The 16238-nt window shown below is 42.2% G+C and overlaps 1 protein-coding gene across 1 annotated transcript in view; it reads left to right on the top strand.

Moving 5' to 3' along the window:
* Positions 1 to 16007, top strand: part of LOC126355886 (tyrosine decarboxylase-like) — a 519636-nt gene extending 503629 nt beyond the window's left edge. The window contains exon 12 of the mRNA XM_050006388.1: positions 13952 to 16007. Within this exon, the coding sequence (XP_049862345.1) occupies positions 13952 to 14141 (190 nt within the window). The 3' untranslated portion in view covers positions 14142 to 16007. The remainder of the gene's footprint in view (positions 1 to 13951) is intronic.
* The last annotated feature ends 231 nt before the right edge of the window (positions 16008 to 16238 follow it).

Here is a 16238-nt window from a genome sequence, read left to right as displayed (position 1 = left end):
AGTGTTCTTGTAAATCCCCTGGGTCTTTCGAACCCAGAAGAAGGCCGCAGCAATCGTGGCCGAAACGTTGGTTGTTCTATTGCAGCAGTAGTTTTTACATTATGACGCGGTACCAAACCCAGAAAACTTTTATGTCGATCTTCCTCTCGTTTTCTGAAGGAAGGTAATGTTGACTTCAGTGCTTGTGTTGACATGGGACTCATTGCTCTACAGTACTAGCATCAAGCACATCAGTACGTAGCATCAACAGGTTAGTGTTCATCACGAACGTGGTTTTGCAGTCAGTGCAATGTTTACAAACGCGAAGTTGGCAGATGCCCATTTGAGGTAGGGATTAGCATGGAGCAATATCAGTGGCGCGGTACGTTTGTATCGGGACAGATTTCCAGAACGAAGGTGTCCCGAAGCAATTGATCGGCGTCTTAGGGAGCACGGAACATTCCAGCCCATGACTCGCGACTGGGGAAAACCTAGAACGACGAGGACACCTGCAATGGATGAGGCAATTCTTCGTGTAGTTGACGATAACTCTAATGTCAGCCTCAGAGAAGTTGCTGCTGTACAAGATAACGTTGACCACGACACTGTAAGGAGAGTGCTACGGGACAACCAGTTGTTTCCGTACCATGTACAGCGTGTGCAGACACTATCAGCCTCCACGGGTACACTTCTGCGAATGGTTCATCCAACAATGTGTCAATCCTCATTTCAGTGCAAATGTTCTCTTTACGGATGAGGCTTCATTCCAACGTGATCAAATTGTAAATTTTCACAATCAACATGTGTGGGCTGACGAGAATCCGCACGCAATTGTGCAACCACGTCATCAACACAGATTTTCTGTGAACGCTTGGGCAGGCATTGTTGGTGATGACTTGATTGGACCCCATGTTCTTCCACCTACGCTCAATGGAGCACGTTATCATGATTTCATACGGGATACTCTACTCTACCTGTGCTGCTAGAACATGTGCCTTTACAAGTACGACACAACGTGTGGTTCTTGCACGATTGAGCTCCTGCACATTTCAGTCGAAGTGTTCGTACGCTTCTCAACAACAGATTCGGTGACCGATGATTTGGTAGAGGCGGACCAGTTCCATGGCCTCCACGCTCTCCTGACCTCAACCCTCTTGACTTTCATTTATGGGGGCAGTTGAAAGCTCTTGTCTACGCAACCCCGGTACCAAATGTAGAGACTATTCGTGCTCGTATTGTGGACGGCTGTGATACAATACGCCATTCTCCAGGGCTGTATCAGCGCATCAGGGATTCCATGCGACGGAGGGTGGATGCATGTATCCTCACTAACGGAGGACATTTTGAACATTTCCTGTAACAAAGTGTTTGAAGTCACGCTGGTACGTTCTGTTGCTGTGTGTTTCCGTTCCATGATAAATGTGATTTGAAGAGAAGTAACAAAAAGAGCTCTAACATGGAAAGTAAGCGTTTCCGGGCACATGTCCACATCATATATTTTCTTTCTTTGTGTGTGAGGAATGTTTCCTGAAAGTTTGGCCGTACCTTTTTGTAACGTCCTGTATAGGATTGGTTGTGTCTTCAGTAATTCCTATAAAATTCTAGGTTACTCTCACCACCCTCTTATGCTAATGAACGCAGTGTCATCGTCCACGTATGAAATGTAACAGGAAGTTGTCTAGAATGTAAATGTGCAAATATGAACTGAGCTGTAAATATTCAAGCAGAAAAAAGAGTAAAACTTTCCATACACCTGCTATTTACAGTTTCAAAGTTAACATTCTCTTATTATTGGGGTCTATTGATTATTTCATATGCTTTGCAGCCCTCTGTTTTTAAATAAGAGCAGAAACTGAAACGCTTCAAATCAACAACATAGAGGACAGTACATATTTCTGAAATATTTATCCCACTGAGATCATAATATCTCGTGAAATTCGGAAATACCACATTATTTGAAGGAGTACGGTGAAGAGTTCGTCCGCCTCCATGTTCACCAGAATATAAGGCATTTGCCTGAAGTTATTTAGAGAACCATGAAAAACGTAAATTAAAATGGCTGGACGGGAAACCTGTCGTTACTCCACTTGAAGATCAATCGAGCTGGAAATTCCTGCCAGATGAAACCTGTGTGCCGAACCGGAACTCGGTCCAGAGACGTTGCATTTCGTTGGAAATGCTCTCTCCGAATGAGCTACCCTGTCACGAAGCTGTCAGGGTTGGTACTGAGCCGTACCTTGGCCTGTACTCTCAGCCGGTAAGAAATACATCCGCTAAAGGCAATATCTCATTTTCAGTTCCGATTCAGCGACAGTTCTAATCTAGCAGTATGCTTCAAAACATCGCACACTCCGCTGCAAACTGAAATATTCATTGCCGGCCGGAGTGGCTGAGCGGTTCTACGCGCTACAGTCTGGAATTGCGCGACGGCTAAGGTCGCAGGTTCGAATCCTGCCTCGGGCATGGATGTGTGTGATGTCCTTAGGTTAGTTAGGTTTAAGTAGTTCTAAGTTCTAGGGGACTGATGACCTCAGAAGTTAAGTCCCATAGTGCTCAGAGCCATTAGAACCATTTTTTTAAAATATTCATTCTTGTTTCTTACGTAGCATCTAATTCTACATACATAAGTACTTACATCGCCTACGTTGGTGTAAAGATGCGCTGTACGCAGTCGTTATTGCTTGCTGCACATTACGTAATAATAATCACTGAATCAGCAAATAAATGCACTGGTAAATGAAGCCCACATTTTTATTAATATGGGGCTGTACTACTGGTTGCAGAGAACAAAATTACAAGGAAAACCTTTCTTCACCTTTTTCTCTGTTGCCTGCTGTTAGAGTTCTGAACAGCTAATTCGGCGGGTGCCTGATGCCTCCTACACGAAGAGAAACGGAGAATATTGTGGGTCGTGGATTGCCTACTTTCTGCCTCTGACCCACATCAGGTGCTGCACCCGTTCTCTCTCCTCACAAATAACAGTGCTACTATATGCACAACCAGGAGGCGCTAATTCTGCTTCGCACATTTTCTTCTCAAACTTACTTAACAGAAAATCTTAACATTCCCTGTTATTTGTGTTGTATTCGCTATATCTCGTTTAAGCCGCCCATAATAACAGTCCTATGGCTCAATAATCGTCACTATGTATATACTAAAAGGAAAACTGATACGACAGTTTCAAAGACCACATAGAGTCGACAGAGCAGTTATACTGGCAGGTCACGTGACATACTGAACCTTGCTACTGTGCACCTCCCCACGGTCCCCTTCCTCCGCTGTGTGCCACACAATGTCACAATTATTAAGCAGACCCTTTTTCAACAGTATTAACCACAAATATTTTCGTAGAAGGAAAAGATGACGATGTTTCTGATGTATGTATAATGGATGGCTTGTAAATTGCTCCTATGCTCTTTATAGTGACAGATGAAGGTGTTGATATAGCCAAGCATACTCGGGTCACTTCATTTACAGAAATTCCTTCTATGCCATTTTCATAGGACTAAGAACTGAAAATAGCCTTCTTTATAATGATTTCAGTTATTATACAACTATTAAAACTGATACACCGTGATCGTCCACCAGATAGTATTTTTTGCTGTAAATTAGCATACGAGAACCTACTTTCCATAACCTGAATGGTCCCTGAGTTTGCCGATGTTCGTTTCTAAAAATGTTCTGAAACTTAGGTAACCATGAAGCGCACCTAAAAACTATACATGCCTTATTTTATCACTTCAGGGAAGCAGAATAAGTGCTAGCAGGAAACCTTTACAACGTTATTGTAATTAGCACACGGCCATGTCGAAATATTCTGAATATTTGCATCTAAGAGAAGCATTTTGCTAGAGTATAAACAATAAGAATTAAAATCACCAAAGCTATAGCAATTAAATGTGCAGTGTTATCTACCAAACTCAGACTTGAACACAGAACCTCAAAAGTAAAAGATAACAGATTAAAGAAGGATGCATTTCGAGGCTCCATACAGCATGCAGTTATAAAGGGTCAGGAATTAACAGAACATATTCTTCTGTAAAACAGGCTCATTCCGGAAATTTTAAGAAAATTCGTCCCAGTAATTTAAAAGTAAACGACGGTCAAGTTTAGGAATTTTTTTGTATTACTAATTTTTATAGCTGAAATAATAGCTTATTTGCGTACTCTGTGGTTTCATGACAATAGCAGTGTGTCCAAATATTTTCCACATCTTGGCATTCTGATTGCATTCGACGAAATGTGGGACAGATTCGCGGGTACATACTACGAACCTTAGGACTGCTAGAAAGATAATATTTAGAGCATTTCTGTTCTCTGTGGTTTACAATAAAATCACTAACAATGAAGTTAGGCTTACTTTCCTGAGAGTTGTCTCTCAGTGGTTTCTTGCGTTGTAAGAGCTCAAGTATGTTGTTTCCAGTGATGTTTCAGCTATTTTTAACTGTATGAAATAACGCATTATTGTAGCCCTAACAGACATTTATTTTCAAATGCAATGTGATGTGGAACGATCGTTGTGTGCAAAAATATAAATGTGCAGCACGCCTACTGGTCATCATTGTCAACTGACGTGGTCAATGGACGCTTTCTGCCTTAACTGCTAAAAATGCGCGGTTCTAGTGGAGAGCAAAAGATTGCTAGAGCTTAATGACAGTAATGACATCTTCTGAGTTACTTGCACTAGAATATGTTAACAAATTCCCTATGAGGCAACTTGCCTCTGCAATCCGTTCTGCAATAAAATTTAAGGGTAGTTCCTCATTCTAATAAACGTAGATCTGATGATAGTAAACATACTCCACATCATGGTTGTAACCCTTGTATGATTTATCTCTGTAGTCACCTGTGCGTTCTATTTTTCATTCTGTGAAAACAGACCATTAAAGACTGATCTCTTATGCGAAATGGTCTCGGCGGTCGTTTTTGTAGAAAAAAAAAAGAAAGAAAGAAAGCTTGAAGTTTAACGTTCAATTCACGACGAGATCATTAAAGCAACGTTACACTACAGGTCAACAAGTGACTGGTTTTGCAGACCACATTTGAATATAATACTGAAAAATAAACCGTAAAGAATGTTGAAGGGAAATCCACTAACCACAGACCATGACTCTGTGTCTCGAGTGTTGCATCATCTCCGTCACAACATCTTGGAATCCGAAACCGTAGCCTGCTTTACTCTGGCAATGTTGACAATGGTCCTTAGGTTGCTAGACACGTAAATTTGGTTAACAATGTATGACTGTGGTTCTCTTCGCCGTCTGCACTTCCAATCATAGATATCGGCTACTAAGGACATCAGTGCCGTAGAATGCGCTCTTACAGCCATGTGTGTTGGCTCAGGATGAACTCAAAGAAGTAAACAGACGCAACCACCAGCCTACGCAGTACTGAAAATGCCAAGAAACATTTAAATTTTGTCGTCTTCATTCAGGCATGGCTCAAAAACAGTTTTCTATCTAATCTAACACTAACTTAATCAGCGCAAGCACGATTCAAAAATACGTAAGATGATTATGTTGCAATAATTACCTAGTGTACGAAGCAATAGTCGTTCTCATGAATGAAGTCCCCTAGATTTCAATATATATCGACTAAACATATATGAAACACTAATTTCTGCACTTGACCCAAGCGTTATAGTTAATTCTGTTAGAGAGAAAGAAAGAAACAGAAGATTTGGTTAACAATTATTAAAAGGCGCCCTGGAAGTGACTCTTTTAAGCCAAAAAAATACTCAGCCTTTTTTTACAACAAATAGAATACCAACAATTAATGTAGTAAATAAGCAGGACTCAATTAACAGAATGTTCCAAATTTTAGGGTGTATGCATTGATGAAAAATGAACTGGAAAACACATGTTACTGAACTACTCAAACAACTAATTTTAGCAACTGTTCCTCTTCATATTACTGCCAGCTTTGAAAACAAGCAGATCAACATTCTAACACAATTTTCATGTTTTCACTGGTTAATATCTTCTATTATAATTTTTTGGGTATCCGATGACACAAAATGAAAAAAGAAAGTACTGATTGAAGAAAAACGATTAGAGAGAAAATATGATTTCCTCAACCACATAACTATGGACGGCTCTTCCAGCAGCTATATATTTTAAGCAGTTCTTAACGATATTTATATATTTGTATATAGCGCATCCGCTAATGAAATTCGTCATAAAGATTCACTGCTGCTTGAGATGAGTTTTACATCCAGATATTCAACACTATATGAGAGAATGACCTATATTACTCAATATAAAAACTGCCATTCGCATACAATGTAAATCTACATGCAGCATCAAAGGTCTTCGCTCATTTGCCCAATAACATAAAACGTCTTACAAGTACCAAAACAAATTGTAAATCTAGTATAAAATCATTTCTTCTGGAGGACTCATTTTATTGTACCGATGAATATTTATTAAAACATGAAAGCAGATACAGGTAAAAAGAATTGGAGGAATTACGAGTTACATTGTTGGTGTGGTATTCAGTTGACAGCGTGGTCAGAGGCTCCATGCTGGCCAATCATGTTCTAGTATCCTTATCTGTTCAATACTATTGTGATCTACATGGCAATAATTATCGAACTACATGAAAAAAGACGTAAATTAGTTACGAACTACGGCGTGCACATACTTTAATCAGCATGTAGATGATGATGCGGCGCAGACGAATAGCGAAATTCTGCATGACCAGCTGAAGTGTCGGAACATCGAACTACATGAAAAAAGACGTAAATTAGTTACGAACTACGGCGTGCACACACTTTAATCAGCATGTAAATGATGATGTGGCGCAGACGAATAGCGAAATTCTGCATGACCAGCTGAAGTGTCGGAAAATCGATGCTGTCTATGACCACCTGAATGGTTGGTTTTAGAACTGCTATGATTTTAGGGTTATTGCTGTACACCTAGTCTTTAATACAGCCGTAGGAAAAGAAGTCGCATGTGTTCAGATGTGGAGAATATGGCGGCCAATCGAGGCCTACATCAGTCATCTCTGGGTATCCCAGAGCCAGAATGCGTTCCCCAAAGCGCTCCTCCAGGACATCAAACACTCTCCTGCTTCGATGTGATCGAGCTCTGTTTCGCATGAACCACATCTTGTCGAAATCAGATTACTTTGGATAATAGGGATGAAATCATCTTCCAAAACGATTCGGTAGTCACCGTGCAGTCAAGGAATATCACACCAATTATTCCGTACCATATAGTCACCTGTTGAGGTGGAAGAGACTTGTCGATTGCGATACGTGGATTCTCAGTCGCCCAAATACGCAAAATTTGATTATTGACGAACGCATCCAAATGAAAGTGGGCTTCATCTCTAAACCCAACCAAATCTCGCGTATGCTAATTCACATCACGCCCCGCGGCCAACCATGCAGTTTGCACGTTCTAATGCAAACCGTTCAGAAGTTATGACGATTTTATTTCATATAGTTCAATAATTATCACCTTGTCAATCCACTTCAAGCTCTCAATTATTTTCGAACCTTGGTCCCCCTCTACAATTTCTCCCACCTGTAACCAAGTTAACTATTTCTTTGTACTTCAGGATGCATCCATTAATCAATTCCTTCTTTTAGACAAGGTAGATCACAAATTTCTCTCCTCATGAGTTAAGTGCATCAGCTGTTCATTAATTACTCGATCTACCATGTAACCCCATTTATACGTGTCCTGTAAACTGACGAGTACCACTCGTTGATAATAATTGTAAAAATGATCTACAGAATATCCGAGGACTAACTAAGAACTCCGTTTTCAAATGTTTCTTTACGAAAGTAGTTACAGAAGAACTGCCACAGTTTAATTCTCGCACCACTGCAGACATGATTGACATAGATGCTGAGAAATATTTGAAACTGGTCAAATTAACTAAGGCTTCAGGATGCGTTGGAATCCCTGCCAGATAGGATCCAGTATTTTCAACTGTGTTACCACCCATTTTGACCATAATATACCCTAGATTCCTCGAACAGAAAACTGTACCAGAAAGCACTGATTACACCGGACTGCAAGATGAGTAGTAGAAGTGATCCAGAAAAGTATTGTTCAGTCGCAAATGACGTCCATCTGTTGTAGAATCTTGGAGCTTATTCTGGACTCAAAGTAATGAAGTATCTCAAAGACAAAGACCTCTTCCACGTCAGCCATTACCGATTCCTAAAACATCCGTCATGCGGAACGCAACTCGAATTTGTTTCACATGACATCTTAAAAGCCATGGGGAAGCCACTCAGATAGATGTAGTATTTCTTGGCGTCTGGAAAGCATTTGATTCTGTACTACACCAAAGCTTATCAATGAAAGCACGATCATATGAAGTTTTTGACTGAACTGAGAATTTCTCAGTAGAGAGGATGTAGCCTGTTATCTTGAAAAGCCGTCGAAAGAAGTGGAATTGACTTCAAGCATGTCGCAGGAGAGTATACCCGGATTCGTTAATGTATTTTGAGGTACTATCTGAAAAACGTTGCGCAAATATTCAGTCAGGTCTTGATAATATTTCAAAGTGATGCATAGAGTGGAAGTTTGCTTTACATATTCAGGAGCGTGAAACTGTGCACCCCCGAAAAAAAGGTAGCTTATTATGGCTATAATATCAATGAGTCATAGTAGGAATATGAAATGAAACGATCAGACAGGCTCAATCGTAGTTAAAGCAGGTGACAAACAGCGGTTCGCTGGCAAGATACTGGGAAAATGTAGTTAGCCTACAGTGAAGAATTTTTACAAAACGCTTTGCGTTGCATCTTAGAATATTACTCGAGTGTGCAGCACCCATGCGAAATAAATCCAATAGGAAATACTGAGTAAACTGAGGGCAGCGAGAATAGTTACAAGTTTGTTTGACTTCTAGAACAGAATTATGGAGATGCTGAAAATCTTGACCTAGCATGAGCATGAAGACAGACGCCAACTAGCTATCCCTTGAATTCCTTACAAATTTGTAAGAACGGTTATTAAGGGAGGTATCTAGAAATACACTTCAACCTCCTATTCATCGCTCTCGTAGGGAGACCAAAGACAATATTAGTCTTACTAGAGTACTCACAGAGGCAATTCTTCAGTCATTCTGACCACGCTCTAATGCAATTAGAACATAGAGATACGTTAACATTTTTTTGAACGCTAAGGATATTCTACCACGCTCTTCATAGTCTCCTGCAGAATGTGTACTATCTGATGTAAGATTGCCAGACACCCCCATGTAACGCGGAACAGACCACAAGACGTCACAATAGGCGTATCAGCCAATAGAAAAGGGGTTGGGGTGGACCATGTTTTTTGTAAAGAATCAGTAACAGCGGAATGGGTAGGACAAGACAATTTAGTGAGGCCAAATGGTTCAGATGGCTCTGAGCTCTATCGGACTTAATATCTGAGGTCATCAGTGGCCTAGAACATAGAACTACCTAAACCTAACTAACCTAAGGACATCACACACATTCGTGGCCGAGGCAGGATTCGAACCTGCGACCGTAGCAGCAACGCGGTTCCGGACTGAAGCACCTAGAACCGCTCGGCCACACCGGCCGGCTTAGTGACGTCAGATCAGCAACCATTATTGAATGTCACCTGAGTGAGAAATATGTCAAGAACATTTCAACCCTTCCAAATCTGCCCTAACGACTGTTGGCGATGTGTCTGTGAACTGGAAACGCGAAGGAAGAACCGTAGCGAAACCAAGGCCAAGCAGACCTCATGTACTGACGGAGACGAACCACCGAGCATCGTGAATGGTCGTTGTTAAAGTCGCATCTAATCAACGGAAGGAATCACTTGCGCGTTCCGAGGGGCTATCAACTATCCAGCCAGTACGATGACTATGAGTAGGTAATTAAAAAGAATGAGTTCCGTAATTAATTCTAAGCGACGCTTGAGCTGGAGTTAAAAGCGGCAACACAGGACTCTGGATGAACGCAAGCGATTTGGAGTGCTGAATCACGCTGCACTCTGTGGCAATCCGATGGAAGAATTTGTGTTTGACTAATGGCTGGAAAACGTTACTTCCCATCATATGTCGCACAAACAGTGACTCACTGTGGAGGTGGCATTACGGTGTGTCTAGAAAATGCTATATGTAGAAGGATAACGATACTTTTTGCAACATTGTAGGAACAGTCCGGAGACGATAACTGCGTATCAATATGACAGTGCAGCCTGTCATAAATCATCATCTTTGGGCAATGGTTTGTGACTAATGACATTGCTGAATTAGTCTGGACAGTGGAGAGTCCGGTCTCTACCCGATGGAAAACCCAAACTATGAGTTAGAACGTCGGAATCGCTTCGCAGCCCAGCTTCCATAATCACTGCCTGTAGTTTCGGCTGCTCCGTCTTGTGGCACAATGGGGTGCAGTTCCTCGACAAACATTCAGACGCCTGATTGAAAGAGTCCCCAGTAGTAAAAGCGAAGGGTGGACGCACCTCATAATAATGTCTACTGATACGCCCCGGGTACTTTTTATCAGATAGTGTAGATATTAAGTTATAAGGTGCTTCTCTACCTCAGGCTTGACACCATACCGGGCACGTCAGTGGATTGCGTCGCTGTGTCTCAGGCTGTGAGGGTGACGCAGTGGCTGATGATACACTGTAAACTTTCTATGAAAATTTTACTATAAATGAAAATGCTGTATATTCTTTTTCAAAGCCTTTCTCTTCGCGTGACTTGAGCGTGAGACGTTGTATTCAGTTACTGAAAAATACTGATGGTTCGTTAGTCCTGTGTTGCTCATGCCAACAGTGTCGTGAAAAAAAACTGAATTTGAAATAATGAAAATTAATCTAATAAAATGCCAAAAGTGACTAATTGAGTGCTCTTTGAAGATTATTTTACTGAAACTCGGTACTGAAAAGTACAATATGAAAGCTGCGTGACATGAATTGCAATTTATGTCTTGAAATGTCGACAAAAATGAAATACTGCTCTACGCAGAGGAAAAACAACTGTCTGAGGTTGCCTACAATGTTACTGCAAATTAATTTGCCTCCTCAGCACAATATTTGATAATTTTGACTACAAACTGTTTCCTCATAAGAATGCAAAGTGACATCTGTCCTCAAATAAAAGTAACTTACATAATGCATGGCATGCTGTTTTGTGTCTGGTGTACTGACGTTCTCAAAGGCAAATTAAAATCATCAAATGCAGCAGCAGCTAATGATAAAAGTAATCTACTCATTACGAAATTTGTTTTTTTGCTTCTCAGAAACAATCTGTGGCTCCGTGTGCAGCAAGGTACAAGGCACACGCGACAAAATATTCAAACCTTTACTAATGATGATGGAGGAGCGTTTTATTTTAAAGAAAATAGTTCTTGAAGAATTAATTCTGATTATTTTCAGAAAGACTGTATAACATAAGAAGACTCTAATTGTTATGATGACGACGAACGAGTCGTGACCGATGTTGACTGGTGGCCAGTGCTAAATAGAAACATATAAATCACAGCAGGTTTGTCAGTAACGTCGATAAGGTGCTGACTGCATGGTCGGGATCTGCAACGCCTAAAGTAATTAGAAGTCATTGGTAAAAAATTATGTATATGGTCTGTAACTGGTTGTACAGGTTTCTTCTTGGCTGCATACATATAAACAGATAGCTATTGAGGCTTTACTTAGGCCATACGTTACTAAGCGCCTTGTTAGAGGTTGCTTCCTATCAGCTGAAGGCTATGCTCCTTTACTACTTGACGTCCCGAGCAAGAGTGGACTAGGGCTCGCTAGAAACCTGAAACAAGCCGCGGAGCGGCGATGGTCGCGACTCCGGCTCCAACGATACTACACTATTGGCCATTAAAATTGCTACACCACGAACATGACGTGCTACAGAAATTTAATCGACAGGAAGAAAGTTCTCTTATATGCAAATGATTAGCCTTTCAGAGCATTCACACAAGGTTGGCGCCTGTGGCGACACAACGTGCTGACATGAGGAAAGTTTCCAATCGATTTCTCATACACAAACAGCAGTTGACCGGCGTTGCCAGGTGAAACATTCTTGTGATGCCTCGTATAAGGAGGAGAAATGCGTGCCATTACGTTTCCGACTTTGATAAAAGTCGGATTGTAGCCTATCGCGATTGCGGTTTATCGTATCGCGACATAGCTGCTCGAGTTGGTCGAGATCCAATGACTGTTAGCAGAATATTGAGTCGGTGGGTTCAGGAGGGTAATACGGAACGCCGTGCTGGATCCCAACGGCCTCGTATCACTAGCAGTCGAGATGACAGGCATCTCATCCGCATGGCTGTAACGGATCGTGCGGCCACGTCTCGATCCTTGAGTCAACAAATGGGGACGTTTGCAAGACAACAACCAACTACACGAACGGTTCGACGACGTTTGCAGCAGCATGGACTATCAGCTCGGAGACTATGGCTGCGTTTACCCTTGACCCTACATCACAGACAGGAGCAGTTGGGGTGGTGTACTCAACGACGTCATTTTTCCGGATGAATCCAGATGCTGTTTACAGCATCATGATGGTCGCATCCGTGTTCGGCGACATCGCGATGAACGCACATTGGAAGCGTGTATTCGTCATCGCCATACTGGCGTATCACCCGGCGTGATGGAGTGGTGTGGCATTCGTTCCACGTCTCGGTCACCTCTTGTTCGCATTGACGGCACTTTGAACAGTGGGCGTTACATTTCAGATGTGTTACGACCCGTGGCTCTACCCTTCAAATGGTTCAAATGGCTCTGAGCACTATGCGACTTAACTTATGAGATCATTAGTCGCCTAGAACTTAGAACTAATTAAACCTAACTAACCTAAGGACAACATACACATCCATGCCTGAGGCAGGATTCGAACCTGCGACCGTAGCGGTCTCGCGGTTCCAGACTGACGCACCTAGAACCGCACGGCCACACCGGCCGGCGCTCTACCCTTCATTCGATCCCTGCGAAACCGTACATTTCAGTAGGATAATGCGCGACAGCATGTTGCCGGTTCTGTATGGGCCTTTCTCGATACAGAAAATGTTCCACTGCTGCCCTGCCCAGCACATTCCCAAGATCTATCGCCAATTGGAAACGTCTGGTCAATGGTGGCCGAGCAACTGGCTCGTCACAATACTCCAGTCACTACTCTTGATGAACTGTGGTATCGTGTTGAAGCTGCATGGTCAGCTGTACCTGTACACGCCATCCAAGCTTTGTTTGACTCAATACCAGGCGTATCAAGCTCGTTATTACGCCCAGAGGTAGTTGTTCTGGGTACTGATTTCTCAGGATTTATGCACTCAAATTGCGTGAGAATGTAATTGCATGTCAGTTCTAGTATAATATATGCGTCCAATCAATACCCGTTTATCATGTGCATTTCTTCTTGGTGTAGGAGTTTTAATGGCCAGTAGTGTAATACGGACCGCGGTCGAAAACTTCAACCCCTAACAAGTGTGGTATCGAACGTTTATACCACACTAACAACTACAAAATCCTCTCATTACTAACAAAAGTCACAGACATTTAAACTAATTGCGCTACTTGTGACTAATTAAAAAAGGAAATCAAACTAACACTAATCACGAATGTTATTAGTTGTCTGTGGGACGAAGATTTCCTTTAGTTAATAGTTCTGACAAACAAACATTTCATTCTTGCGCTTGCATTGATTACTTTCAAAAATACTTCCAAAACAGTCTTCGTCATGAATGGAATCAAAGAAATTTTCACCTCTGTAAAAAAGTATTCCTTATAGTTTCTCTCATATTCACAAATATCAAATCCCCTTCTCTAAAACTTCAATCGCCCGCTACTTTGCCTCAAATAAGAATGTCACAGGCGAGCAACCGAATCACAGATAAATTTAAACACAGAGTCAAAGAACTTATTCACTATTTGTGCAGCGCACTCATTCATCTTTGTTCCAGTGCAGTAAAGGTGTATTATTTAGATGGCGCAAAACATATGTAAGCCTTAACAAGACGCACCGCGTGTTGCAGGTTCCGGCACCTGGACACGATGGTGCGGCTGAAGGCGCAGCGCGGCAGCAACAGCGGCCAGGGCAGCGGCTCGTCCAAGTCGCCCTCCCCGGAGCACGAGAGGGAGCGGGATAAGGAGCGCGACAAGTCGCCGCGCCGCTCCCCCATCATGGGCCGGCGCCAGCCGTCGCCCTGCAAGGAGCACCACTGAGCCGCCTCGTCGCCCGCCCTCACACTCCCTCTATTTTTCCTTCACTCCGCTCTTATACTTCTCGAGCCCCTTAACTCTCCGCCTGACTAAAAAGCGCCTCCGTTTAGCGTAACTTAGAGTGCCTGCATACAGTGTGGAGCAGCTAAGACAGAGAACCACAAATTTATTCTGAATGAATAAATATACTGAGATGCGGCTTTCTCCAAGAGTCAAATTTTCTGACGTACACAAGTAATATTTAATGTTTATAGCTACCAGATTATGACAGCGACTTTTCTTTTTCAACTTGACCTATATTAATTGGCACTGGAAACAGCCTTCGAAGAGGACTTCCATTGCATAACAGTGTCAAAACGTGATTGCCTATTAACAAGATGACAGTGCCTCACGCCACTGATCCGACTTCAGCAGGATTCACAAAGGTCTATTTTATTTTACCTAATGTAAACACACACATTATTCAGGTATCGTTCGTGTGTTCATTATTATGACTGTCATGTGAAAAGGTCGAAATGTTGACCTGGTGCACTGTTGCACGCTATGCAGCGATTACGGACAGACAATAGTGCATCCTGAATTACATCTGGTATTACTGCAGCGCAGGTCCGCATGTAATGAGGGAGACCAACCATCGAGCATTGTGAATTGTCGTTGTTAAAGTCGTCTCTAATCAACGGAAGGAATCACTTGCGGGTTCCGAGGTGCTGTCAGCTACCCAGCCAGTACGGTGACTCTGAGTAGGTAATAAAAAAGAATGGGGTACAATTTTAGAGTAGCTTCTCATTAGCCACGCATTTCTGTAGTTAGTTCTAACCGACGCTTGAGTTGGAGTTAAAAGCGGCAACGCAAGACTCTGGATGACTGCAAACGATTTGGAGTGCCGAATCACCCTGTGCTCTGTGGCAATCGAATGGAAACATTTGCGTTTGACTGATGGCTGTAAAACGTTACTTCCAATGATATGTCGTGCAAACAGTGACTCACGTTGTAGGTGGTGGTGGAGAAACAGTTCGGAGACGATGACTGTGTGTCAGCATGACAATGAATCCTGTCATAAGCCAGAATCTTTGGGGCAATGGTTTGTGAATAATAACATTGCTGAAGTAGACTGGACAGTGGAGAGTTCCGGCATGAACCCGACGGAAAACCTAAACGATGAGTTAGAGCGTCGGAATCGCTTCACAGCCCAGCGTCCATAATCACTGTCTCTAGTTTCGGCTCCTCCGTCTTGTGGCAGACTGGGGTGCAGTTCATAGTATTTCATAGCTTTGGAAGGCGTCGGTGTTCCCTCGTATATTCCCACAGCCAGAGGTGTTAATCCAATTTTGTGTTTCCCGAACGTCCAAGCCTACGATGCTCATCTGTTCTGTTAAGAATATATCATCTGCGCAGAATTATGGGGACAAACCTCATGTTGGTACCACATGTATTGTCATACGTAGAGTAGTGTGTGCTCCGACATTTGTGGGGCCTCATCTGCTCTTGTAGATCCTGTCCTTGTAGCGCTGTTATCGCGCTTATATTTGATGAAGTTCGACACATCTTTTGTCGGTGTCTTCTTCTAACGCTCTTTCCGATGCTGCAGAAAAATGTACACATGTCAACTGAAAAAATAAACAAAATTTTTAAAAAAAGTCAAGTTGTTGACGTTATTAGATAGCTATAAACAATTATGCTGGTGTACGTCACACTTCCTGCTGTAAGTTAGTGCAAACTGAACGTTTATTGTATTTATTCGTTCTGGATGAATTTCGGCTGGTCTGTATCATCTGCCTCATCTTGCAAAGAGAGAATGGCCAACCATAGTATCGCTGCTGACTGGTTGACAGCTCAGGACGCCATGTTTGTAGCGGTTTGGTGTTTGCTTCGGATAATGTAAGGCGTACGGTACTGTTGTAAATTGTTTTAACACTATGTACACAGAGTGCTTGGTATGTTATTTGCATATCGGGATATGGTATGTCTCGTCGCACAATTGCGTGTCTATTGTGCTTCCATTTTACGTTACGTAACATAGAGAAACCCTCATCTTGTGAAGCGGTTTTTTAGCGATAGTTCGCAAATAAGGTTTCCCACAACAGTTTTTCTAGAATACAT

The sequence above is a fragment of the Schistocerca gregaria genome, chromosome 3 (assembly GCF_023897955.1).
Source record: "Schistocerca gregaria isolate iqSchGreg1 chromosome 3, iqSchGreg1.2, whole genome shotgun sequence".
NCBI lineage: Eukaryota > Metazoa > Arthropoda > Insecta > Orthoptera > Acrididae > Schistocerca > Schistocerca gregaria.
The sequence above is the reverse complement of the archived record's forward strand: the minus strand, read 5'-3'. Positions and strand labels throughout refer to the sequence as shown.